The sequence below is a fragment of the Magnolia sinica genome, chromosome 1, assembly GCF_029962835.1.
Source record: "Magnolia sinica isolate HGM2019 chromosome 1, MsV1, whole genome shotgun sequence".
NCBI classification, from domain to species: Eukaryota; Viridiplantae; Streptophyta; class Magnoliopsida; order Magnoliales; family Magnoliaceae; genus Magnolia; species Magnolia sinica.
The window spans coordinates 1026766-1053785 of NC_080573.1; the positions used below are offsets into that span (position 1 = coordinate 1026766).

The following is a 27020-nucleotide window of genomic DNA, read 5'->3' on the forward strand; positions in this document are numbered from 1 at the left end:
ACACGTATAAACTTTTCAGGTGCTAATCGAGTGGTGGATTCTTCCTACGTGAAATACAAAAGATTCTTCGCTCCGCGCGTCAAGCGCCAGACGCAAGCGCAACCGCACGTGTTAAAGTGGCACATGCGAAAGATCTGCTGGTCCCCTCAGCACTCTAATTTTTTTACCAATAAAATAAAATAAAATAAACCGAGAACATGTGAATGCAACGTGGAATTTGAATATAAAAGGTTATCACTCTCATAACCGTCCATCTCTTCGCACAGGTGCGACTCCCCATATAAGTTATAAACCAGAAGTTATGTATCCACCACACGTGTGGTGCGATTGTGTTTGGCGCCTGAAGCGGGGCGCATAGTAGTTAGCAATCTCTAGTCGTCTGCCGAAAACTAGCTACACGTCGACGAAAGAACGCATGCACTTCCACTCTTAAAAAAGAGATCATTCGCATTCCTACGCCTGTAGCTCTCTCTCTCTCTCTTCGAAGGAGTCGCCGGACTTCAGACGAAATCACTTCTCAGAAACCGTCACGCGTTGAAACCATTCCGATTTCTATCATTTTCTCCGTCTTCTCGGGGGAAGGAAACCAAAATATCGGATAATTCCAGTCGAAATCTCGACGACGAAATTTCTCCGGCTTGTTTTGGACGGAAAAAACGACGGACTTTCCGACAGGAATTTCATATTCCGGCGTTTTTACCGGAAAGTAGCTACGATTTGAACTATCGGTGCTGGGAAAGATCTGGTTTTACAGCAGAAATCTGACATTTCCGGCGCGTTTAGCTCCTTCCTTCGCCTGAAGTCGGCAGAGGCCTTCTTGAGAGGAGTAAAAGGTCAGAGATTCTCTTCTTCCGCCGGAATCTCCTTATTTTCGCCGGAGAAATGTTGATCCGGCGTTTTCCATGCCGGAAACTGACAAATATCCCTTTTTTCCGAGCAGTTATGTGACATTTCCGCCGCGTTTTTCTCTTCCTCTTTGGCAGTTCCTGAGTAAACTTCTCATTCTTCGCCACCGAAGTTTAATTTCAAGAGAATATTTTTCATTTTCGGGATTTTTGGCTTTCAATAATGAGAAAAAAGGCACATATTCGAGTACATGATCTAGCAATATCAATATTTGAAGGGGGCATTTATGTAATTTGGTTCATTCTTCTACAGAAAAAAGTTCCGTCGCTCCGTTTCATCTGACGGTTCCATTCCGTTATTATTTCTTCTCTGCTCCTTTTCTTCCGAGATTTAAAAAGAGAAAGTTCGGGGTTAATTAAAAAATAAAAAAGATTAATTAGCTTAGTCTCTAGTAAATTATTTTTCTGATAATTAGTTGGAATTTAGCTATTTTTTCATGTGTGGGATTGTGTGAACTTTCATTCAGTCCAGCATTCTGTAATGATCGGTACACCTTATCCAGGCCAACGGTGTGGTTGGGCATCGCCAACGTGAATGGTTGACTGCTACAATAAAGCTCCTCTGTTGGGTAATCCTACCCATCAGATTCTAGGCCTGCAATGGCAAAAGGCGCCAATATCAGTTACTAGTGATTATTTGGGTAAGTGATTTGGCCTATTGCCCATCTATGGTGGGGCACATCAAATGAATAATCTGGATAGGCCCATTAGCATGGATGCTATGGATTTTATCAATGAGTATTTGTTTTCACTTTCAGTAGCTGGTATCAAAGTTTATTGCAGATTTTTTTTTTTGTTGGGTTGTTCCTTGGTAGGTTCTTTTGTATTTGTTGATTTGAACAGAGTTCAGTTCTGTTGGATGGTGCTGCATATCATGAAGGGGTCGTTTGGATGCCTGTAAATTGGGCTAACTGTAAATGATTTACAGGTAAATGGTTTACAGTCAGTGTTTGGATGCTGAAAAATGCCTGTAAATCATTTACAGCTTTCAGCCCCATTTGATTTACAGGCAAAAGGCTGTGATTGCATTTACAGGTTCTCCATTTACAGCCTAACGGCTATAAATGGAAAGATTGGCTCTCCATTTACAGGTCTTGAACAATTTACAGGCTATCCAAACACTGACAATCATTTACCTGTAAATCATTTACAGCTTACAGCCAAACAGAACAGGCTATAAATGATTTACACCTGTAAATCATTTACTGCTTAAACCATTTACAGGCATCGAAATGACCCCGGACAGTTTGGATTATTTGTTCATATTTGTTTCTTGTTGAAGCGTTGAACCTTTTTTCGTTTTCCGTTGAATTGGTGAGATGCCTGATACTTCTATATTTCTGACTTTGAATGGAATCCATCTCCTTTGATTCTCTAAGTTGCTTCCTTTTCTTTCTTCTTTCTATCTTTAAAAAAGAAAAATAAAAAAAGAAGTAGAAAATGGAAATGGTATGACTTGTGAGGATTCTAGCATGGATTCTATTATCGGTAGGATTTTCGCTTTTGTTGTCTGATATTCTATGCGCATTTTCTCCATTGGAATGCAGAATAACATGGAAAAGAGATAGATAAATAGACGCATGTATCCGATGAAGGCCATAAGATTGTGGCAATCACTGTCAAGAAGCAGCACATTCTCATCGGATGGGGTAACAATTTTGTTCTTGGATGCTCAAATGTTATAGGAATATGATCCATCACTCCCTTCCCGATTTCTAATTGTTTGAAGCAAAGAATGCAGGCAATCCATGGCGTTAAGATGAGATTGCTGCAGTTCATGGGAATTTTATGTACAGTCATGTTTTACATTGTATATAGGACCACAAAATGTCAGTATCAGCATGCAAAGGTACATCAACATCATCACTTGTTTGAGGATCTCTCTGGAATTCAATCTCTTTTCTGAGTAATTGAGTTAGCAAATGGGTTTTCAAAATTTCAGATGGAAGCGAGATTACATCCCTTTGACTCAGTAATGGTGAACCCTGAATCTCATTTTCAGATGGAAGCGAGATTGCATCCCTTTGATCCTGTAACGGTGAACCCTGAATCTCACACATGCCATGTTCTCTCTCTCTCTCTCTCTCTCTCTCTCTCTCTCTCTCTCTCTTGTTTATCTGGTTAAGCTAGCTTGTTCTGCTCGAGCTCAGCCTGGTTACATTGGGAAACAACCAGTACCAAATAACTTCTCTCTGTTTCTCGTACTAGTATGGCTTGTTTGTATTGAGGATGTGTAACCATGATCGAGCTTGTCTTCACTAAGAAACACAATAGGCGCATGGATGTGTTTATTCTTATTTAATGAGTGATGTAGTTTTTTGGCCCATTTGCTCTGCTTCAGGAATCTCATGAAACTTCTGTTAAGGTGGATCATTTACCTCGTGGAATAGTTGAAGCAAGTTCTGATATGGAATTAAAGCCTCTATGGTTGACAAGGGGTGCAAAGTTAAAGGTTGGTATGTGGACCACATGAAATGGCAGAGATGTCTCTGTTTACTTGCTCTATTTGGTGCTATGTCGTTGCTGCCTCATGTGTTCCTTCTATTTTAAATGAACTTCCTCCTCTAGAGAGGCCTTCAATGGTGATCCTTGGTTTCCTGTGATATTGGTGGGTGCGATTGGATGAACTTCTAATGTCAAATAAGTACAGTACCTTGAGTTATGGAAGTTTTCAATAAATCTTTGTGCAAGTTCCATCTAGTGTGTGTTGTGCATCAGATGCTGAACCATGTGTCTTCTAATGTCAAATAAGTACAGTACCTTGAGTTATGGAAGTTTTCAATCCATCTTTGTGCAAGTTCAATAAATCTTCTTCTTCTTCTTCTTCTTCTTCTATTTTACATTGGTGCCCCATGGGAGGGAGGCTTTTAGATTGAGCTCTGTATGTAGTTCTTTTCTAATTGTCCAATAATCTATGCTGCATTTAGCGGGTTCTGAAGCACAAATTTATTTTCTTTTGTGATTTATATTATCGCTTACAATATTAACGAAAAAGTTTGATTTAACCAACACACACACACACACACACACACACACACACACAAAATGAATGAAGTCAAATTGTGGATTTGAATGGAACCATGGTTGGTGCCCCAATAAATTCTTTATGGGTTTGAGGTTATGATGCGCACATTGGATTGCTCCTTTTCTGAAGCTTTGTTCAATGTATGTTTACAACACTCACCGGATGTACTCCTATTTGGCATTGATTCTCTGAGTACCATGTTCAACAATCCTTTGGTTTTATATACAATTTTTGAATTTTTGAAGGAATTCTATACTGATATTTTTTTCTTGCTTGATTTTTGGATCCGTCTAACATATTACTATTTTCTATTTTGTAGTTACTACCTATTCACTTGAACAAGAAGAGAAAGATAACTAAAAATGAACTGTGTATATCTATTGAATTCTGTTGTAGGTGCATTGCCATTGTTGAGTAGTATATTCCTTAAAATACCATTCTTATTTACTAATTATGGTAATCCATGGTGCCTTTACTTCTCAGGATAGTGACCAGATTCATCAGAACCTATTGGCAATTCCTGCTGGTATTAAACAAAAACAAAATGTGGATGCCATTGTTCAGAAGGTAATATTCTCATCCATTGTCATGTACATTTGAGGAGACCAGTTCTCATCTAATTTCAGTGAATTCAGTTTTTTTCAGAGAATTTTACAGTTATTCTCTTCCACTACGATGGTAATGTGGATGGTTGGCATGATTTCCACTGGAGTAACAAGGCATTACATATAGTTGCTCGTAACCAAACCAAATGGTGAGTTTCTATAGTCTATAGGTTTCGCATCTCATATAAATTGGAATGTGCTGAAGTAGAGGATTCAAATGATTATAGATCTGTAGAGTAACGATAAAAGATCAGTTCCATCTTTTGGTTTTCATAATCACCACCATTAGCCTTCAGATATCCGAACTGAAATTGAATATTCATAATAACAATGTTCTGATCTTACATGATATTGTTTCTGATTCAGGTGGTTTGCAAAGCGTTTTCTACATCCAGATGTTGTATCTACTTATGATTATATATTCATTTGGGATGAAGATTTGGGAGTAGAGAATTTCCACCCAGGAAGGTAAATATAGTAGTCATAGCAATTCTTTGTGTAATCTCTTTGCAGACATGTTGTTTTCCCTAAAATAAAGTAATAACACTGCTAAAAGAATCCATACATCTCGTGGAAAGTGCAGTCCGTAGGTAATTAATAGAGGATAAATTCAACAAAATACATAAGGAAAAACTATATATCGTAACTAATTAATAAATTATTATTATTGTTGTTGTTGTTGTTCTTATTTAGATAGGTAAGCTGGGCTTGAGTTATTGTAATAAACAATTTTACGAGTTCCTAATAGTCCAAATGCTATGTTGTTAAACTCATGCGATTTAGGGTGCATTTGGATGTTGTGCCACCAGGATGCCAAGCAGACCAAATTCTGATCCAAAGAAAGCTGCATTATTTACTATAATCAGGATTTAGTAGACATCCAAATTCTGAAAATGCCCTTAATGGTCCCCAGTTCAAATTGAACTTGAATTGCTCACGACAAGAATCGTAATGATCAGTAAGATTCACTAAAAAAAATCTGAATGTCATAGGTTCCATCATCTGAAGTTAATTATATTGAATGGATTGAAGGTTGATGACATGGAATTTCAGATAGAATATTGGGACTGATGTCTCTCCAACATCTGATTTTTCCGAATTTCTGTACCACATAGGGTACAATATAAAACCCCAGAGAATGTTGTAAATGGACTAGGTTGTGGTGTGAATTGGAGTATGGTTGATCTAGCCATGTCTATGTATGAGTTGATCTGACTTGATCCGTTTTCATGATTCTAAAACCGGTTTTGATTTTGAGAACACTGTAGTCATCCTCTTAGGCTTAAACCAAGGGATTTTATTATTTTTTTGTCCTTTTTTAATGGCAGGATCCTGGTTCCGCAGGTAAATATTTTTTATTCATGTAAATGGTTCCCCTTCCAGGTACTTGAAAATTATGCAATCAGAAGGATTGGAGATATCTCAACCAGCTTTAGACCCAAATTCATCAGAAATACATCACAGTATCACTCTCCGCAAGAAGAGGAGGAAGGTTCATAGGTAAGTGGGGCAGTTTTTTTTACAACATTTTCATGTATGATTCAACAAATTGACCCTTGAGTTATTGATATGAACCCACATTTTTACTCTGTTGCGCAGAAGAATCTATGATAAGCGAGGGAGTGTAAGATGTTCAGAAGCCAGTCAGGAACCCCCATGCACAGGGTCTGTTCCTCTTTTTCTATGTCAGTTAGATCATGCCGTTTTAACCAAGTTTTTTAGTCATTCTCAATTGCACATATGAGAATTTTTCCTTGAGAATATCAAAGACGAGAACTTGCTTAAGATGCTGAACTATTATTGAAGTAATCAATGCTTCTATTTAACTGCTTATGGTTTCTGAAAGAGGATCTTTCCCAACCTGTGTTTCTTTTCATACTTATTTTGGATTATATAGATGGGTGGAGGGGATGGCACCAGTATTTTCAAGAGCTGCTTGGCGGTGTGCCTGGCATCTTATTCAGGTTGAATGTAGTTCTTTGGCCCACCTTAAACTGAATTCTTCTAGAAAATAAATTAGCTCTTGTGCTAACTCGTAGGATTGCATTTAGTTTTGTACCAAGGTATTCCATAACGGTAACGGTGGCCGTAAAGGCCACTGCTGTTACCATTAGGATATGGGCAGTAACAACCATGGCAGCCCCTTCTTTGGAAAAAAAAACCATGTTTTGGCCCCATAACTGTTTGGAAAACAAAAAACAAAACCATGTTTCGGCCCCATAACTGACTGTTACGGGCTGCTACAGGGCCGTTACGAGCCATTTTTCTGTAACAGCTGTTACAGCCCTGTATCGTGTGAGGATTACAACCATCTTACGTAACCATTTTAAATACCTTGGTTTGTATTGCTAAATTGTGTTTGGTGAGGCTCCAAAGCCAAAAAAATCCAATTGGTGTCAGGATGAAATGGAAATGCAACCCTTTTTAAGTGGGAAATTTCCTCCTTTTTTCTACCCCACATCACAGTTGAGATAAGAATGGGAAGGCTCCATTCTTAACTCAACCATGTTTTGGAACTACAGCATTGTATCAGTCTCCGGAGGCACCGACACCAGAGCATACCGTTAGCTACTGAATCCTGGTGAGTTGCATCTGTCGACAGTGATGGCTGGGAATTCTGAATCCTTTTTATGTGATTGAAATACGCATGACATTTCACATTTGTCTAACTTGTCATATACTGCTTTTCTTTCTAACCCATACATATTTTGTGGTTGAATCATTCCTAATAAACGAATATCGTTTCACACACATGCATGTAGAAATGAACACATGCAAACCTTAAATATGTTGAAGAGTTGCTACTTGCCAATGTATTTGCACTTCACTGGAGATTGGTTTACCTTATGTTGGTATTTCAATTTGGACAGAATGATCTCATACATGGATGGGGAATGGATATGAAACTTGGTTATTGCGCTCAGGTACTTCTTTTACTTCATGTTATTGGTTGGAATTACTCAGTTCTTGGTTGGTTCTTACATGTAACATTGCAAGTCATTTTTCTTGGGTGTTTGCTATTTTCGTCCCCTTGAATATTCATAAGCAGGAATTCATTTTATCTTTATTATGTGTATGATACGCATTTCTAAATTATATGTTTTACTGAACAAGCATCTCCTTAGAACTATTATTTTACATAAGAAATCATCAGGACTAAGCAGGAATGGTATGATGCATCATTAGAAATGTTTCTGTCATAAAAATGCATGTAAATTTTCTTCATTTTGGTCAAATGTGTGTTACTGAATTGATATAAATTTCTTCTCTTGATACAAGCCACCATCTAGAAGCACCATTTTGGTTTAACATATAATCAATCTATATAAATAGATTAATCCTCTTTACTGTTTTTTGTATCATCATCTTTTGAAGTTCATATGTCTCTTCATGCCTTTGTTATTTTAGGGTGACCGGAGAAAGAAGGTGGGCGTCATTGATAGTGAATTTATCTTCCATCAAGGAATACAGACTTTGGGTGGATCATCAGGAAAAAAGGTTAATTAGTTTGTAAGTTGGCTTATGCTGCAGTTTATACTTTTTGATTTGTTTGCTACTGTTAGTAGGCAGAAGGTGCTGTCTTTTACCTGCGGGTATTTTTGCTTCTAGACTCTTATGCTGACTTGATTAACACGCTTTCTTTCTCTTGCACCGAGTTATTTGTTCAATTTAAGTTGCATAGTTTCATCATGGGTGCAGCATTTACATTTGCAATTAAAGTTATAGAGATGGGAATTGCACATCCTTCAAGGTGTCTGGTTAGGGGTGTGGTCGGGAATTCTGAAATTCCGATTGGGTGGAATGGATATACCCAAATTTCCATTGAGCTTGTTTTTCTTGTGCGTAAACATGAACACAGTGACTACAGCGTGGTAGTTGGGAAGGGGAAAAAATCTGCGCAGTAGGGAATGGGCTTTCTTCTTTTGCAAACATCGGATTTGCGCACCTTCCCAAAATCATTCTAGCATATTGTCAAATTAGGAGAAACTGTCACCAGCGTGTTCGCTTAGATATAGCAGAACCAATGACTGAAGATCTTTTCTTTTCACAGTCTATGTAGTGCTTTTGTCTTAGGAAGTTTGAGAATAGTTTCCAATTGCATTTTCCTTTCACAGTATGTAAATAGATACAGATGTTAGAACAAGTTAAAAATGCCAGATTTGCCTTTTCTCTCTCCCAAAGAGGGAGGGATGGATCCAAATTCATGGTGAGATATGATATTGGATCCTTCATGCATTTGCATGCAGTATCGAATTGAACTGCAGTAGTTATCACTCTGCTAAAAGTGGAAGTAACCAGGTTGTGATTTCCTTGGCATTCATTTTTAGCGTTTGGAGGCTCCAAATTGAGATTAGGTTGCTTTCAAGCTGGACATGAAAGAAATGCAAGCACAATTTTAGTGCTGCTGCTGGTTATGAATATCTGTGAACATTCGTTTTGGTCATGACCAGGTGATTATGTGAATGTACTCAATTCAATTGTGCTCCCAGAAGCAGCCTAATGCATGTTTCCATGCCATTTCCAAAACAATTGTAAGAGATTCTGTCTCAGTAGGCATAAAAAATGGGACTTATTTGGAATTTTCAAGAATCGTTGATGAAAAATTATGGTTGGTTGAAAGGGGATAAAGAAAAAACTTTAAAAGGTCTTCATGCATTTTGAATTACTCAATTAACCCCTCTATTCTCTATTCCAGTTATTTTACATTACTGTTTCCTTGCTTCTATCTTAAAATGTTTTTTTTATTTTTTATTTTTTATTTTAAAATTTAACATTCATGAGCAGGCATCCAAAGTCATACAGCCTTCTGTAGACACTGCACAGGTATACATCACATCAAGTATGAATAGATTGTCATTTAACCTCGAAGAATTGTCATCTTAAGATTTTCATTCTTGATCTGCAGAGACTACGCAGGCCAGCACTCGACTTGCGCTCAGAGGTGAGACTGATAAAACTATGATCATTTCCTCCTGCATTGTTCTACATGGTTTGGCAACCTGCAATAACTTCTGAAGTTCGAAGAATTATCGGGTCCTGATGCATCAGGATCTGTAGTTTCCTAATGCCCAGTCAATACAAAATGGGGACCAAGTTTGGGGAATCCACACCATCCAATGGATTCCACCATAGCTGGGGGACACCCGTAATTTTTCGAGATTAGATGAAGCTATCCAATCTATGGCCTTTTGTTAGGCTGTTGCTTTGTTCTCCCTGACTGCTTATTTATGGTAAACTGATTGAAGGCTAGGACCTTTCAGTCTGTGGGAGATTTTTTGAGGTATCACTATCCTTTGTGTATGAAGTATGAACTAGTGCATTGGGATAATATGCGGTTTGGATGTATCAGGACCCTTTAATTAATCGTAGTTCTCATTCTTTTAATGTCTACTCCACATCCCTAACTGCAACCTACTCCAACATGTGCAACCCACCACCATATATGAGTTGTTTTAAGAAGAGAGCATATTTTAGAACCCACTTGTTATAGGATTTGGCTTTCATGCTGTGGACGCTCTCACCCTTGTGGGGCACTCTCGCACTCTTGTTGAGCATGGATGGTGTGGTGCTGACTCAATAGATAGTATGATTGACTTGGAGTCACCACTGGCTAATGTTTCCGTTCCTCTGTGCCTTCATAACAGTGAGTGCCCATTTTGAAACTTTTAAAACACCATCGTAGCAAGAGAACTTGCACCTGAGTACATCAAGAGCTTTCAGAGATATCATATTTTTCTTTAGGTCCAGAACATGCCTCACATCGGTTAGAGTACATTCTACCCCATCAAACATTCTTATATGAACTGATCCAATTCCAATCATCTTATAGGCATGATTGTTGCCCATAAGAACCGGCCACCGTCATACTCAGTATACGTGGCGAACCAACTCTGATAAAGACCCATGTGATACGACGCCCCCATATCCAGAATCCACTCGTTATACAAGTTTCCGACCTTGGAAATAGACAATACATCACAACCGGTTGTTTCTTCGCTGGATTCCGTTGAATTGGCCTCCTTTGCTGAAGTATCTGAATTATCATCATTCTGGGTTTTGAGATTTGTACAATTCTTCTTCATATGTTCGATCCTGTCACAATTTCAATACTTCAACTTTCCTTTGCCCTTTGACTTAAACCTCGATCGCGATTTCACATTCTCTTGCTCAAACGATCTCCCCTTAGCAACTAGTGCACCCATAGAAGTGCCTTCCCCACTATTATTCTTCTTTGTTGTTTTGACTGAAGGGCCAAAATAACAGTATAAATGTTCAAGGTATCCCTACCATGGCATAGAGTATCTACCAGATTCTTGTAGGAATCCGAAATGGACATCAACAAAATTAGGGTTTTGTCTTATTCATCAATCTTTATATCGACACTTGTAAGTTTATAAATTAGTCTGTTGAAGATGTTGATGTGTACATAGAGTTTTGACCTTTCCGCCATCTTCAAAGTATACAACTGTCTCTTCAGATATAGACGATTGGAGAGTGACTTCGTCATGTAGATGTACTCCCAACTTCGCCCATAGGCCCGCGGTAGTCATCTAATTGATGATGTTATAAAGGACTTCATCGGCCAAGAACAATTGAATAGTGTTAATCGTCCTCTAATCAAGTTCATTCTAATCCTCTTCCTTTATTGATTCAGGACGTTTCGCTTTACCAAGGAATATCTTTAACTCCCCTTGTTGAATTAGGAGGGCTTTCATATTCAACCTCCATAATTCGAAGTTGTTTTTACCTGTAAACTTTTCTGTCTCAAACTTCACATTTGAACCCTTTAATTCCATGTCTCAGATTCAATTTTAAAAACCCAACGTATAGCCTCCTCTCGGATACTACTTGTGCGCAGCCGCCACAGATTTGGCGGGGGAGCAACCTTAGAATGAATCACACACGTAATAGAGAAATGAAAAATTCAAGCAATCATAGTGAACGCAGATTTTACATAGAAAAACCCTTGCGGGAAAAAACCACAACCCCAAGCGACAAACAATCTAACTATAAAACAGAAAGTTATAAGAAATGAAATCAACTTATAGATCTGAAAACAAAACCCTAGTTTTCTCCCTTCAAAACCCATTTGCGTTTGCACTCTTAGAACTACCATAATCCTGTATTAACAAATCAACGTGCTTATGCAGAAGTTGCGCGCACTATCGATTGAATCGTCGATTGATCAACTCCGATTGATGACCTTCGATCGATGGACATCACATGTTCGATCGAATGGAACATGCCCAAAAGTGTCCATAGAGTAAACTCCTATTTTCAGGATTTTCTCGAATTGGTTGACAGTCTGATCAATTCAATCAAAATCCCATGTTTCAGCAACAGATTGAAGGTACTCAATCAACATAGTTTGTAGTAGGTCTTCAAGCTAACTTTGAGATGAGATTTGGGTATTCTCGGAGTCGGTTTCAGTCCCAATCCAGATTAAGCGAGGTTGGTTTCTGTCTTGGGGGGCGTCTACATATGCAACTGCTCAACTCTTCTGTATGTGCTCCTTCGTCCAAGAGGTGTCATCCAAATGCAACGGATCAATTTTCATGGACAACCGTTTCCACACTTTTAAAAACCAGGGATGGAAATCCATTTCTTGAATGAGGTTTCCAAGATCCAAATAAGCCTCATATTTTCCCCAAGCATGCATGTTGAGTTGGGCGTTTGTCCTTTCATTGGGAGTTCTTTATGTTTGGATTTCGTCGGGCAGATCCGGAAGCAGTCGGCATCTGAGCTGGGGATTTTCCAGAAGCGGTGGGACCGGGCTGCCAGTGAAGACAAGGACTGGGTCGATCCGTTCCGAGGCCGCACCAAAGGAAGTCAAAGCCAGACGCACAACCTTCTCTGATATCCAACAAGTTGGTTGTATTATATTTCCTCTATTTGTATCAATCCTACTAGTAAATTTCCTTTCCTTCTGTAGCTTATACCATGTAATTAGCTTATAAATATGTTATCAAATTCATAAAAAATGCTCCAATGATGTCAGAGGGCTGTAAGTCATAGTTCCTCCTAGTTGCATTGGGACACTAAGTCCAATACACTGATCCAGAACCGTTCATTATATCCAACACACATTTCATAGGCGACCATGACAACGTCACAGTAATGTGACAAATATTAACTATTTGATTGATGGACTCTAATATGGACGGTCAGAATTGTCTACACAAAAATAGGTCCAATCAACAATTTGATCTATGTAATTGTCTACACAAAAATAGGTCCAGTCACCAAAAAGAAAAATGAAAGAGAAGAAAATGGGGCACATCATGGATTGCTTGTGATTTTTAAAAATTAATTTTTTTTAGGCAATGATAACCATCCATCGATGGCTTGGAAAAGGCTAGTGAAAATAAGAGCAAATCAAGTATGGATTGAATCATGTGGTCAGTGCGATTTTTGCATGGTAGTCCATAAAATGTGGTTTGGAGTGGATAGACAGTTCAGATCGATTGATTGCAGTGTCCAAATGATGCATGCCACTAGGAGGCAGGAGCACTATTACTTACACTGCTCTGAGAGCACCGGGGCATTTCTCCCCTTCATTGTTTTCTTTCTGAAATGGAGTGTTCCCTGGTTTGATAGGGATGCACGGACAGTCCAATCAATTGATCTAGACTGTTTATTTGATCCATCCCAGTTTTCAATTGATCTAGCCTGTTTATTTGGTCAATCCCACTTTTAATGGGTTCGTGAGCAAAAGCCCATATTAATCATACAATCCTAACCAGCCAGTGAATGGCCTATAAACAGGATGGTCAGAACTGGTTATGGAAAAAGGGTGGTACAACCAAAAATCTTGACCATCCATTAGATGGGTCCAATCATGGATTGATTGTGGTTACGAGGAATCACCTTATCAAACAATCGTAACCTTTTCATCCATGTACATGGGTGATAACAAGAAGGGGCTAACTTTCAGATACATAAGAATATCCGATCAATGTGATTTCGTGTGGTAGGCCAGGAAGCGATAACTCTACACAACGGACAGTGCAGATCAATTGATGGACTGTTGACACGTTACCCCTAATCTTTGCTCAGCCCACGAGAAATCCAACCCGTGCATCAGGTGAAATCCAGCCCGTGCATCAGGTGGGCACCCAGTGTATCGAAAAGTCAGATGGGGTCAACTTATTAGGTGGGGTGCATATGTATGAAAGCAACGGACAGCTTAAAAAACTAGCCTAACGTCCACATTCACTAATGCACGGCTCAAATGGACCAAACACGTGATATGTAGTGGAAGGTGTGGCTGCTTGTGGAGTTCTGCGTGGGGTTGGCCGATGGTGCCTTCTTATTTTGATACGGTAAACTTGGGAATACACTTGAGTCGACTCAGCTGAGACTCGCCTTTAAACTTGATGAAGGGTGAGTTTCCGTCCCTACAGGTGCCACCTCATCAGATGAACACTTAGGTTCGTCCAGGTCGAAAGGAAAGCAGATCACAACGGTAGATCTTGTGTCATAACTTGTTCAAGTGTGTTGGAATGGGAAGTGGATTGCGTACTGAGTAAACTCTGTGGGCCCACAGTGATTATGAATTTTATCCACTCCGTACATCCATTTTAACAGATAATTTAAGGGCTTGAGAAAAAAATGAAGTATATCCAAAGCTCAAGTGGACCACACCACAGGAAACAGTGTGAATTGAACGTTTAACATTGAAAATATTGAAAAAATTTTGAGGGCTATAGAAGTTTTGGATCAAGCTGATATTTGTTGTTTCCTTTTATATATGTCCTTGTGATCTTATGCTCAGGTTGGATGGCAAATAAACATCAATGTGGCCCTATAAAGGTTTCAACTGTGGAAATCATTATTCCCATTATTTCATGCGGAGAAATTTCCTACCGTACCACCCATTTATGGCCCATTTCCAAAAAAATAAGCCCCAGCTGTACGGCCCCATTTCTCAGGTCGAAAATCCCCCTCCATTATGGCTATTTGAAAGCTTGGGCTCCCTTTAGCTACGGATTATAACCGTAGCTATAACCGCAGCTATAACCGTAGCCATCACACACCGATTGCAAAAGGGTGGACAACGAGATGGGGTCAACCGCGAATCACTATCCCACTAACCCGGTCGACCCCAACTCACTGTTCCACCTATGTAACTTTTTTTTTTTTTTTTTTTTTCTTTACAAGTAGAACTTTTTCTTTCCTACATTTTTCTCTAATACATATTTATATAAATATGTATATATAAGCATATAAAATTTCTTTTCTCTCTTTGTATTCATTTCTTTCTTTATTCATTTAATAAACATATCTCTTAAACCAGAATGAGTTACTTGACGTACCATATAGGATTTTGGGGTAGGAGATGCTACTTTAGCTAACCAACCTACTTATTTTCCAAGATTCCATTAGGTCGATGGTTGAAAATTCATTTCATTCACTTTGCGGTCAATTTCAATCAGTTTGCAGTCAATTTCATTCATTTCATTTCACAGTCAATTCCATGCATTTCACGGTCAATTCCCTTCACTTTCACGGTCAATTCGCTTCACTTCTTGATCAATTCCATTCATTTCACGGTCAATTCGCTTCACTTCATGGTCAATTCCATGCATTTCATGGTCAATTCCCTTCACTTCACAGTAAATTCGCTTCACTTCATAATCATTTCCATGCATTTCATGGTCATTCCCGGTGATTCTGTGTTGATTCACGGTCATTTCCACGCATTTCACGGTCAATTCGCATCAGTTCACAGTCATTTCCATGCATTTCATGGCCATTCCCGGCAATTTTGTGTTGATTCATGGTCATTTCTATGCATTTCACAGTCAATTCCCTTCACTTCACGATCATTTCCACGCATTTCACGGTCAATTCGCTTCACTTCATGGTCATTTCCATGCATTTCACGGTCATTCCCTACGATTCCGTGTTGATTCACGGTCATTTCCACGCATTTCACAGTCAATTCCCTTCACTTCACAGTCATTTCCACGCATTTCACGGTCAATTTGCTTCACTTCACGGTCATTTCCATGCATTTCACGCTCATTCCCGGCGGTTCCGTGTTTATTCATGGTCATTTCCATGCATTTCACCGTTAATTCCCTAAACTTCACGGTCAATTCCCTTCACTTCACGATCAATTTGCTTCACTTCACGGTCATTTTCATGCATTTGACGGTCATTCCCAACGATTTCGTGTTAATTCATAGTCATTTCCACACATTTCACGGCCAATTCCCTTTACTTCACGGTCATTTTCATGCATTTCACGGTCAATTCGCTTGACTTCACGGTCATTTCTATGCATTTCAAGGTCGTTCCCGGCGATTCCGTGTTGATTCACAGTCATTTCCATGCATTTCACGGTCAATTCCCTTCACTTCATAGTCATTTCCACGCATTTCATGGTCAATTCGCTTCACTTCATGATCATTTCCATGCATTTCACGGTCATTCCTGGCGATTTCGTGTTGATTCACGGTCATTTCCACGTATTTCACTGTCAATTCCCTTCACTTCACGGTCATTTCCATGCATTTCACGGTCAATATGCTTCACTTTACGGTCATTTCCATGTATTTCACGGTCATTCCCGACGATTTCGTGTTGATTCACAGTCATTTCCACGCATTTCACGGCCAATTCCCTTCACTTCATGGTCATTTCCCGCATTTCATGGTCAATTCGCTTCACTTCACAGTCATTTTCATGCATTTCACGGTCATTCCCGGTAATTCCATGTTGATTCACAATCATTTCCATACATTTCACGGTCAATTCCCTTCACTTCACGGTCATTTCCATGCATTTTACGGTCATTCCCGGTGATTCCGTGTTGATTCATGGTCATTTTCACGCATTTCACAGTCAATTTCCTTCACTTCACGGTCATTTCCACGCATTTCACGGTCAATTCACTTCACTTCACGGTCATTTCCATGCATTTCATGGTCATTCCCGACGATTCCGTGTTGATTCATGGTCATTTCCATGCATTTCATGGTCAATTCCCTTCACTTCACGGTCATTTTCACGCATTTCACGGTCAATTCGCTTCACTTCATGGTCATTTCCATGCATTTCACGGTCATTTTCGGTGATTCCGTGTTGATTCACGGTTATTTTCACACATTTCACGGTCAAGTCCCTTCACTTCACGGTCATTTCCACGCATTTTACGGTCATTGTCATACATTTCACGGTCAATTCGCTTCACTTCACGATCATTTCCATGCATTTCACAGTCATTCTTGGCGATTCCGTGTTGATTCATGGTCATTTCCACACATTTCACGGTCAATTCGCTTCACTTCACAGTCATTTCTATGCATTTAACGGTCATTCCTGGCAATTCCGTGTTGATTCATGGTCATTTCCGTGAAATGCATGGAAATGACCGTGAAGTGAAGGGAATTGACTGTGAAATGCGTGAAAATGACCGTGAAGTGAAGGGAATTGACCGTGAAATGAATGAAAATGACTGTGAATCAACACGAAATCGTCGGGAATGACCGTGAAATGCTTGGAAATGACCGTGAAATGATGCGAATTGACCGTGAAATGCGTGGAAATGACCGTGAAGTGAAGGGAATTGACCGTGAAATGCATGGAAATGACCATGAATCAACACGGAATTGTTTGGAATGACCGTGAAATGCATGGAAATGATCGTGAAGTGAAGGGAAAAGACTGTGAAATGCCTGGAAATGACCGTGAAATGCGTGGAAATGACCGTGAATCAACATGAAATCGCGCGGAATGACCATGAAATGCATGGAAATGACCGTGAAGTGAAGCGAATTGACCGTGAAATGTGTGGAAATGACCGTGAAGTGAAGGGAATTGACAGTGAAATGCGTGGAAATGACCGTGAATCAACACAGAATCGCCGGGAATGACCGTGAAATGCATGGAAATGACCGTGAAGTGAAGCAAATTGACCATGAAATGTGTGGAAATGACCATGAAGTGAAGGGAATTGACCGTGAAATGCGTAGAAATGACCGTGAATCAACACGAAATCGCAGGGAATGACCATGAAATGCATGGAAATGACCGTGAAGTAAAGCAAATTGACCATGAAATGCGTGGAAATGACCGTGAAGGGAATTGACCGGGAAATGTATGGAAATGACCGTGAATCAAAATGAAATCACCGGGATTGACCATGAAATGCATGGAAATGACCGTGAAGTGAAGCGAATTGACGGTGAAATGACCGCGAAGTGAAGGGAATTGACTGTGAAATGCATGGAAATGACCGTGAATCAAAACATAATCGCCGAGATTGACTGTGAAATGCATGGAAATGACCGTGAAGTGAAGCGAATTGACCATGAAATGCATGGAAATGACCATGAAGTGAAGGGAATTGACCCTGAAATGCATGGAAATGACCGTGAATCAAAATGGAATCGCCGGGATTGACCATGAAATGCATGGAAATGACCGTGAAGTGTAGGGAAATGACCGTGAAATGCATGGAAATGATTGTGAAGTGAAGGGAATTGATCGTGAAATGCATGGAAATGACCGTGAATCAAAACAAAATCGCCGGGATTAACTGTGAAATGCATGGAAATGACCGTGAAATGCTTGGAAATGACTGTGAAATGAAGGGAATTGACTGTGAAATGCATGGAAATGACCGTGAATCAAAACGGAATCACCAGGATTGACCGTGAAATGCTTGGAAATGACCGTGAAGTGAAGCGAATTGACCGTGAAATGCATGGAAATGACTGTGAAGTGAAGGGAATTGACTGTGAAATGCATGAAAATGACCGTGAATCAAAATGGAATCGCCGGGATTGACCGTGAAATGCATGGAAATGACCGTGAAGTGAAGCGAATTGACCGTGAAATGCATGGAAATGACCGTGAAGTGAAGGGAATTGACTGTGAAATGCATGGAAATGACCGTGAATCAAAACGGAATCGCCGAGATTGACCGTGAAATGCAGGAAATGACCATGAAGTGAAGCGAATTGACTGTGAAATGCATGGAAATGACCGCGAAGTGAAGGGAATTGACTGTGAAATGCATGGAAATAACCGTGAATCAAAACAGAATTGCCGGGATTGACCGTGAAATGCATGGAAATGACCGTGAAGTGAAGTGAATTGACCGTGACATGCATGAAAATGACCGCGAAGTGAAGGGAATTGACTGTGAAATGCATGGAGATGACCGTGAATCAAAACGGAATCACTGGAATTGACTGTGAAATCCATCGAAATGATCGTGAAGTGTAGGGAAATGACCGTGAAATGCATAGAAATGACCGTGAAGTGAAGGGAATTGGCCGTAAAATGCATGGAAATGACCGTGAAGTAAAGCGAATTGACCGTGAAATGCATAGAAATGACCGTGAAGTGAAGGGAATTGACCATGAAATGCATGCAAATGACCGTGAAATGAAAGGAAATTCTCCTTCATGGTCATTTTCAGCGATTATCGTGAAGTGAATGAAATGGATTTTCGACTATCAACCTGATGGAATCTTGGAAAATAATTAAGTTGGTTAGATAAAGTAGCTTCTCCTACCCCAAAATCGTATATGGTACGTCGAGTAACTAATTTTTGTTTAGAAGATATTCTTGATAATTGAATAAAGAAATAAATGAAAAAAAGTTGAGAAAATTTGTCTATGTGCTTATATATACATATTTATATAAATATGTATGTGAGAAAAAAGTTATAGCCATCCCGGTCGACCAACTAGCCGGCCATTTTTTTTCCTTCCCAGTTGTAATCCCCACTGCTTTTTGTGGGTCCTGTTATGAGGTATATGTTATATCCAAACCATCCATCTATTTGGCGAACTCGTATTAAGTCTTGTGACGGAAAATAAAACAGATCTGGCTATCAAGTGGACCACACTGTAAAAGGCAGTTGAGGATTGGACGTCTACCATTTAAACCCTTTTAGGGGTGAAGAAGTTTTGGATCATTACGAAATTTGTTTTTCCTCTTCATCTAGGTCTTTGTGACCTTATGAATGGATTGGATGGAAAATAAATGTTATGGTGGGCCCTACAAAATTTTTAACGGTGAAAATCAATTTTTCCGCTGCTCTCTTTGGTTTGGATATGATTTTTTCTTTTTGATAATACTCTGAAATGATCTCAAAATATGGATGAACGTTGTGGATATAATAAATACATAACTGTGGGGCCATGTAACTTTGAAATCTTTTTGAACCGTTCGTACAACTCGGAGTTCGAGGAGCGTCAGCGCTCGTCTTCGAGCACCAGGCGATCTGCTTCCGGAAAGAAAGCAGGGGCATTTTCGACCTGAGAAATGGGGCCGTACAGCTGGGGCTTATTCCAAGAGCCAGTGGGCTTCAAAAGGTTGATGGCCATAAGAGGTCGTACAGTTGGCAATTACTCTTTAATTCCGGAATCCGGATCTTCTGCTTGCCACATGCTGGAATATCCTGCTCGGTGCAATCTAATTAGACCACGTCATCACACACTGCATATAATGATGCTGATTCTTCCTGTGGTATGGTTTACTTGAGCTTTGAACATGCTTCAATTTTGAGTTACACTCATAAAATGAGCGGTAAAAATGGATGAACGGCATGGATAAACCACATACATTCACAGTGGGCCCAACATCGTGTACTCAATACTATAAAAGTACACGGATTGCCTGCTGCACCCAACCGGCAGAAACTTCCTGCGTTCGAAAGCTAGGTGGGGCCCCTTTGATACATGTGAGAAATTCATCCGTTCTGTCAACTCATGTTAGGGTAATAGACTAACCATGAGGCACTACACGAAAATGTGGTTATTGAACGTCCACTGTTGAAACATTCTTGGGGCCACGGAAGTTTTGTATCACGCTGTTAACTTTGTGTTTTTAATTCATCCCAGTAAGAATGACCTTTTGAATGGTTTAGATGACACATACACATCAAGGTACACATCAAGGTGGACCCTGGAAGATTTCAACAGTAGGCATTTCCCTCCCCCTTCCCTGTCATGTGGCCCACTTGAGTTTTGGATCCAACTCATTTTTTGGCATATGTCCTAATATGAGTTGGAGAAATGGATGGACGGTGGATATCTCACAAAAATCATGGTGGGCCTCACCTAGCTTTCGACTGCAGGAACTTCATTCGGTGGGGCGTGCCTACTGCCTAGGCTTTGAACAACTCGCCCCGTCTGGTCTCATTGATATTTCCAAAGCGGACTACCCATTTCTAGGTGCAATGGACTACCTGATGTGTAGACAACTAGACAAGCCTATTCTTTAGGCTAGGGCATATTCCCTGTGGGGCCCACCAGATGAATGGCACGGATCTTCCTCATTTGCGAACTATACAATGTAATCTTGAAGCCTTGTTCTTTTATTTCTGGCAGTACTTTGCCAAAGCACGGAATTACATATCATGGGAATCCGGCATCCCATACGTTGATCATGAATGCAGGAAAGGATAGACGTTTCGGTTAAAAGATGGGTGAGCCCGCCCTGCGGTTACAACCAATGGGAGTTGAGGCGACCTTCCTTCGAAAATACTGTAGACTATCATACTTTTTGTTGGGGGCAAAAAATACAAGTCCGAAGACTCGGACTTAATGCCTCGAGTCACCGAAAGATGTGTCAAATCCGAGGCATGATTCGCTAAACCGAGACAAAGGTTGAGTCGGTTCGGACGACTCATCAGCGTTCCGGGCATGCGTCGGGCGGACCACCTTGCCAGATCGACCGTCGCTAGGTCGGGCCTCATCCCGGATATCTTGGGATAAGATCTCCGACCCCGAAGCTCACGGGATCGGATGAAGGCTCAAGATGGGCACGATCCTATCTCCGTGATACCAGGAGAAGATCCCGCGCTCAATATCAGGAGGAAAATCCTTGTGCGACTAAGGCCCCAGCAGCTATAAAAGAAGGATCCCTGACACCTTGAGAGGTACGAAAAAACTCCTTCAAAAAAAACCTTTCAATACATTTAGACCCAGAGTCCAGGCCTGACTTTGGCATCGGAGGGTCCCCTGCTCGAGCCAGGGTCTCCTTTGTCCTCTTTCTGTGCAGGCGTACAAGGGTCTAGGAGGACGAACCAGACATTTGCATCAACAGTTTGGCGCCGTCTGTGGGAACCGTACAAAAAGCCATCTCGTATCTCTATACTGATTTCAATGGTGATGACTAGAAGGACGGTCCCAGAAGAAGATTTGAATGAGAATGCGATTACAGGGCCAGCGGGACCAATCGCGGTCCCCGCAGCCCAGAACCCGCCTAACAACCGCCGACGAGGGGCGACCGGAACGAGCAACAATCAGCGGGGTCGCGACGAGGGGCGGTTGGACAAGGAGGTTCAAGAAATCCGCTCCGATATGAATATGATGAAGCAGATGCTGGAACGAATGTATCAGCAGCAAATGCAGCCACTCCCGCATCCTCAAGGGGAGACAGCGCACGTACCGACGGCGGCGGTTGATCCTCAACCTTCCGCGCCGCAGTCTTTCCGGCCGAGCCAACCCCAAGGCGGATCAGAACCATCTCCAGCGCAGTCAGCCAACGCTTCCCTCCCCCCGACTGATCTTCGGCACGAGATAGAACGAAGAAGGCGCAATCGGCCGTCCATGGAAGGCACGGCAGAGAGCGATGAACCTTGGAAAGCCGATATTCAAAAATTCAAAAGAGAAGTGCGGGAAGAAATGGCGAAAGAGATGGCGGACATAAAGCACGGCCGGAATGTGTATCCAACCGGGTCCGAAGCGAAGGCGTCCCCCTTTGTGGACTCGGTACTGAAGGCCCGGTTGCCCGAGAGGTTTCGATTGCCTCAAATCACTCCTTTCACCGGCAAGACCGACCCAACGGAGCACATCGAATGCTTCAGAACCTATATGGAGCTCCACGATGCCTCGGACGCAGTAATGTGTCGGGCCTTTTCTCTTACATTGACCGATGTAGCTCGACTGTGGTTCAAACAGTTGAAACCAAAGTCCGTCAGTTCATTCGCTGAGCTGAGCGACGCCTTCCTCACCAACTTCATCGGCGGAAAGAAGAAATTGAAGCCCCCTGCACATTTGAACAACGTAGTTCAAAAGCAGGGAGAGCTATTGAAAGATTATATCAAGCGTTTTAATTTCGAATCCCTTCAGGTTCGAAAACATTCGGAAGAAACGGCCCTCAATGCGCTCATGCAAGGAGTTAGGGATAAGCCATTCCTGGCATCTCTAGACAAAACTCCGCCTGATACTCTGGCAGAGTTTATGGCACGATCCGATAAATATGCCAACGCCGAGGAAGCGCGAATCCTGCGTGAAACTAAAACCTCGGCCAAAGAGTCGGCCAAAAAAGAAGCCGACTCGGCCGGAGGAAGGAAACGTAAAGAGGATCAAGCGCGTGACGAGCGAAGGTCAGGAAAACGGCCGGATCGAAAATTTTCCACATATACTCCCCTGAATAAGACTCGGGAAGAGGTACTGATGGAAATAAAAAATGAAGGCTTTGTTAGCTGGCCCAGTAAGCTCAGGAGTAATCCTAATCGGCGGGACAAGGATAAGTACTGCCATTATCACCGCGATCACGGGCATAACACAAGTGATTGCCGTCACTTAAAAGAAGAGATCGAACGACTCATAAAAGACGGCCGACTCAGAGAACATATGGTCAAAGCTGGGGCAGCTGAGGCGCGCCCGACCGAGAGTCAGCCTATGGAAGAAATCCGGACGATTATCGGCGGTCCACAATGTGGGGGCGACTCAAACAACGCGCGAAGGAATCATGCACGAAAACTTAGTCAGCCTCAGTCCGAGCTCATGATTATAGATCGGCCATCAAAGGAAAAGAAAAGAGAAAGATATTGCATATCGTTCACTGAGGAAGACGCCCGAGGTATCCATCACCCCCACGATGATGCGTTGATCGTCTCCTTGGCGATCGCTAACCGAAAGGTGTTCCGAATACTCGTCGATACAGGATCATCTGCAGACGTATTGTTTACTGGGGCGTTCGACAAAATGGGGATCGAACGATCCACGTTACGCCCGGTTCGGACCCCATTGATCGGTTTTTCCGGAGGACAAGTCTTGCCCGAAGGGACTGTCTCGTTACCACTCACTGCTGGCAATGCCCCACATCAGACGACGATGATGGTTGACTTCCTGGTCGTCGATCAACCCTCAGTATACAATGCAATACTCGGCCGACCTTCATTGAGTCTCCTCCAGGCCGTGGTATCCACATACCATCTTTCAATGAAATTCCCGACCGAGTCGGGAGTCGAAATTGTCAAAGGAGACCAGCAAGATGCGAGGCGATGTTACATGATAGCCGTAAAAGGAGCCGCCGACAAAAGTTCGACCAACATATTAACAATCGAATCGTTGGACCCTCGGGCGAGAATTATGAACGAGGACAGCCGTCGAAGATCTTGTCTCGGTCCCCTTGGTCGAGACAGATGGATCCAAGACAGTAACTAATTGGCTCGTCTCTGCAGTCCCCTTTGAAAGAAAAGCCGATAGCCCTGCTCCGTAGGTACGACGTCTTTGCCTGGGGTCATGAAGATATGCCCGGGATCGACCCTTCTCCGTGGTGACTCACCGACTTAACATCGATCCGTCATATCGACCGATCCGACAAGCGGCGACCGCTCGGCCCCGAACGATACGCTATCATCGAAGAAGAAGTCAACAAACTCCTCCAGGCTAATTTCATAGAAGAAATACACTATCCAGAGTGGGTCGCGAATGTCGTGCTTGTAAAGAAATCCAACGGGAAGTGGCGAGTCTGTATTGACTATATCGACTTAAATAAAGCCTGCCCCAAGGATAGCTTTCCGCTTCCGAGGATAGACCAGCTAGTAGATAGTACAGCCGGACATGAGCTCCTTAGCTTCATGGATGCATATTCAGGATATAATCAAATTGTAATGCATCAAACAGATAAATCAAAAACGACCTTTGTCACCGACAAAGGCCTTTATTGTTACCGAGTGATGCCATTTGGTCTGAAGAATGCCGGCGCAACTTATTAAAGGTTAGTTAACAAAATCTTTGCTCGGCTTATAGGCCGAACCATGGAAGTATACATCGACGACATGCTCGTCAAAAGCATACACGCGGCAGATCATGTGAATAATTTGGAAGAAATGTTTCTAATCCTACGGAAGTTCCGGATGAAGCTAAATCCAAGTAAATGTGCTTTTCGAGTAGGCTCCGGTAAATTCCTCGGTTTCTTGGTCAGTCAGCGAGGAATAGAGGCAAACCCTGAGAAGATAAAGGCTCTGATTGATATGGAATCCCCCAAAACCATTAAGGACGTCCAAAGGTTGATCGGACGAGTCGCAGCACTTAATCGGTTCATGTCCAGAGCAACGGATAAGTGTCTCCCTTTCTTCAAACAATTGAAAGGAGGACAAGCGATGGATTGGACGGAAGAGTGTGAAGCAGCATTCCAGCAATTAAAATCATATCTCGGTTCTGCACCTCTCTTATCAAAACCCGAACCGGGGGAGTCGTTGCTCCTCTACCTAGCTGTATCCGAGGCAGCGGTTAGCTCGGCTTTGATACGAGAATCCGAAGGAAAGCAACTGCCGGTTTACTACGTCAGCAAAGCGTTATTGCCAGCAGAAACGAGATACCCAAGCTTGGAAAAAGTGACCTTGGCTTTAATAACTTCCTCTCGGCGACTTAGGCCGTATTTCCATGCCCACACCATCATTGTAATGACCGACCTCCCGCTTCGCCAGGTACTGCAGAAACCAGAAGCTTCCGGGCGACTCACCAAATGGGCTATCGAGCTGAGTGAGTTTGATATTCAATACCGACCAAAGGTAGCAATCAAAGGGCAAGCCGTAGCTGATTTTATCGCCGAGGGAACGTCTTCAACCGAACTTTCAGTAAATGATACTCCGAAGGACGGTGCAGTTCCGACCTCAACCGCTCCCCCTTGCCCTATCCCGTGGAATCGTATGTCGACGGTTCTTCCAACTCGAAGGCCAGTGGGGCTGGGGTTGTGCTGGAAACCCCGGATCACACCTATATACAGTATGCCTTACGACTTGGATTCCAAGCGTCGAACAATACGGCGGAATATGAAGCGTTGTTACTCGGCCTCCGACTCGCCGCTAGCATGGAGGTCACGCACCTAAGTGTTTTCAGCGACTCTCAGTTGGTCGTTAACCAAGTTACCGGTGTATACCAGACACGGAAAGGCCAGCTAAGGACATACATGGAGAAAGCGAAAGAACTTATCAACGGATTTCAACTCTGTCGTGTCACTCGGATCCCTCGTACGGAAAACAGCAAAGCCGATCTATTAGCAAAGCTCGCCTCAGCCGATGAAGATGATATACCCAGGTCCGTCCCTGTCGAATACGTCGACAAGCCAAGTATAGATGAACCAATTAGCGGGGCCGTCAATACAATCGACTCGGAACCATCCTGGATTGATCCAATCCGCCAATACCTTGACGAAGGAAAGTTGCCCGAGGATCGTGCCGAGGCTCGACGAATTAAGATTCGAGCCTCCCGTTACACCATACTCAACGGAACCCTCTATAAGAAAGGTTACTACGCCCCGTTGCTGCGCTGCCTCAAACCCAGCGAGGCAAACTATGTATTACGGGAAATTCATGAAGGAATCTGCGGAAACCACTCTGGAGGGCGATCCCTCGCCTACAAGGTCCTACGACAGGGATACTACTGGCCCACTATCCAACACGACGCTCGCGAGCTCGTCCAAAAATGCGACCGATGCCAACGGTTCGCGGCAATTCCGAGGCAAGCACCCGAAGCACTGACGCCGATGACTGGTCCCTGGCCTTTCGCACAGTGGGGTGTCGACATCATAGGACCGCTCCCTATGGGAAAAGGTCAGACCAAGTTTGCTGTGGTAGCAGTGGACTATTTCACGAAGTGGGCCGAGGCAGAACCATTAGCTAAAATAACCGAGTAGAAGATCACCGAATTTGTATGGAAAAACATTATCTGCCGATTCGGAGTACTTGTTACAGACAATGGAAGGCAATTTGATAATAGAAGCTTTCGCGGGATGTGCGACAACCTCGGAATCAGAAACGTTTATTCTTCGCCTCATCATCCTCAAACCAACGGACAAGTTGAAGCGGTTAATAAGATTATCAAGCAACATCTTCGGACCAAGCTTGGCCGGGCCAAAGGAGCATGGGCCGAAGAGCTCCCGAAAATTCTTTGGGCTTACCGAACTACAGCTCGAACAGCCACAGGAGAGACTCCGTTTTCGCTAGCTTATGGCTCGGAAGCCGTCACTCCCGTTGAAATCGGATTACCTTCGGCTCGAATCACCACATTCAATGCAGAAGCAAACGAAGAACTCCTTGCACTCGGACTCGACCTTCTGGACGAACAAAGAGAAGTGGCACGGTTGCGCACGGAGGCGCGGCAGCGACAAGTGGCTAGGTTCTACAATACCCGAGTTAGGATTAGAAGATTTCGAATGGGAGATATGGTTCTTCGGAAAGTGTTTTCTAACACCAAGGAATTTGGGTTGGGCACACTGGGACCC

General features: G+C 42.2%; 1 protein-coding gene across 10 annotated transcripts; it reads left to right on the forward strand.

Moving 5' to 3' along the window:
- The first annotated feature begins 310 nt into the window (after positions 1-310).
- Positions 311-12791, forward strand: LOC131231194 (uncharacterized). Of its 10 annotated transcripts, none has more exons than XR_009164505.1 (17): positions 312-833; positions 2453-2554; positions 2635-2754; positions 2848-2937; positions 3220-3357; positions 4414-4497; positions 4566-4684; positions 4902-5003; positions 5919-6035; positions 6135-6200; positions 6433-6499; positions 7406-7459; positions 7944-8033; positions 8987-9067; positions 9321-9359; positions 9442-9477; positions 12256-12345. XR_009164505.1 is itself a non-coding variant. In XM_058227411.1 (17 exons), the coding sequence occupies exons 3-17, from the start codon at positions 2486-2488 to the stop codon at positions 12391-12393; spliced, it is 1329 nt and encodes a 442-aa protein (XP_058083394.1). In that variant the 5' UTR covers positions 315-833; positions 1409-1546; positions 2453-2485; the 3' UTR covers positions 12394-12791. The 10 variants fall into 10 exon arrangements, 9 of the variants coding, with proteins under 9 accessions (XP_058083866.1, XP_058083394.1, XP_058083324.1 ...); XM_058227411.1 differs by lacking the exon at positions 8987-9067 and adding an exon at positions 1409-1546 and having other exon boundaries at positions 315-833; positions 12256-12791; XM_058227817.1 differs by lacking the exon at positions 8987-9067 and adding an exon at positions 1409-1546 and having other exon boundaries at positions 319-833; positions 2640-2754; positions 12256-12791.
- The last annotated feature ends 14229 nt before the right edge of the window (positions 12792-27020 follow it).

What these genes read in the sequence shown, in the direction of transcription:
- LOC131231194 (XM_058227411.1), top strand. Translation starts at nt 2,486, where the DNA reads ATGTATCCGATGAAGGCCATAAGATTGTGGCAATCACTGTCAAGAAGC. An exon ending in GCTCGTAACCAAACCAAATG is followed by an intron (nt 4,685 to 4,901) that starts GTGAGTTTCTAT and finishes TTTCTGATTCAG; the next exon opens with GTGGTTTGCAAAGCGTTTTC. An exon ending in CAGGAACCCCCATGCACAGG is followed by an intron (nt 6,201 to 6,432) that starts GTCTGTTCCTCT and finishes TGGATTATATAG; the next exon opens with ATGGGTGGAGGGGATGGCAC.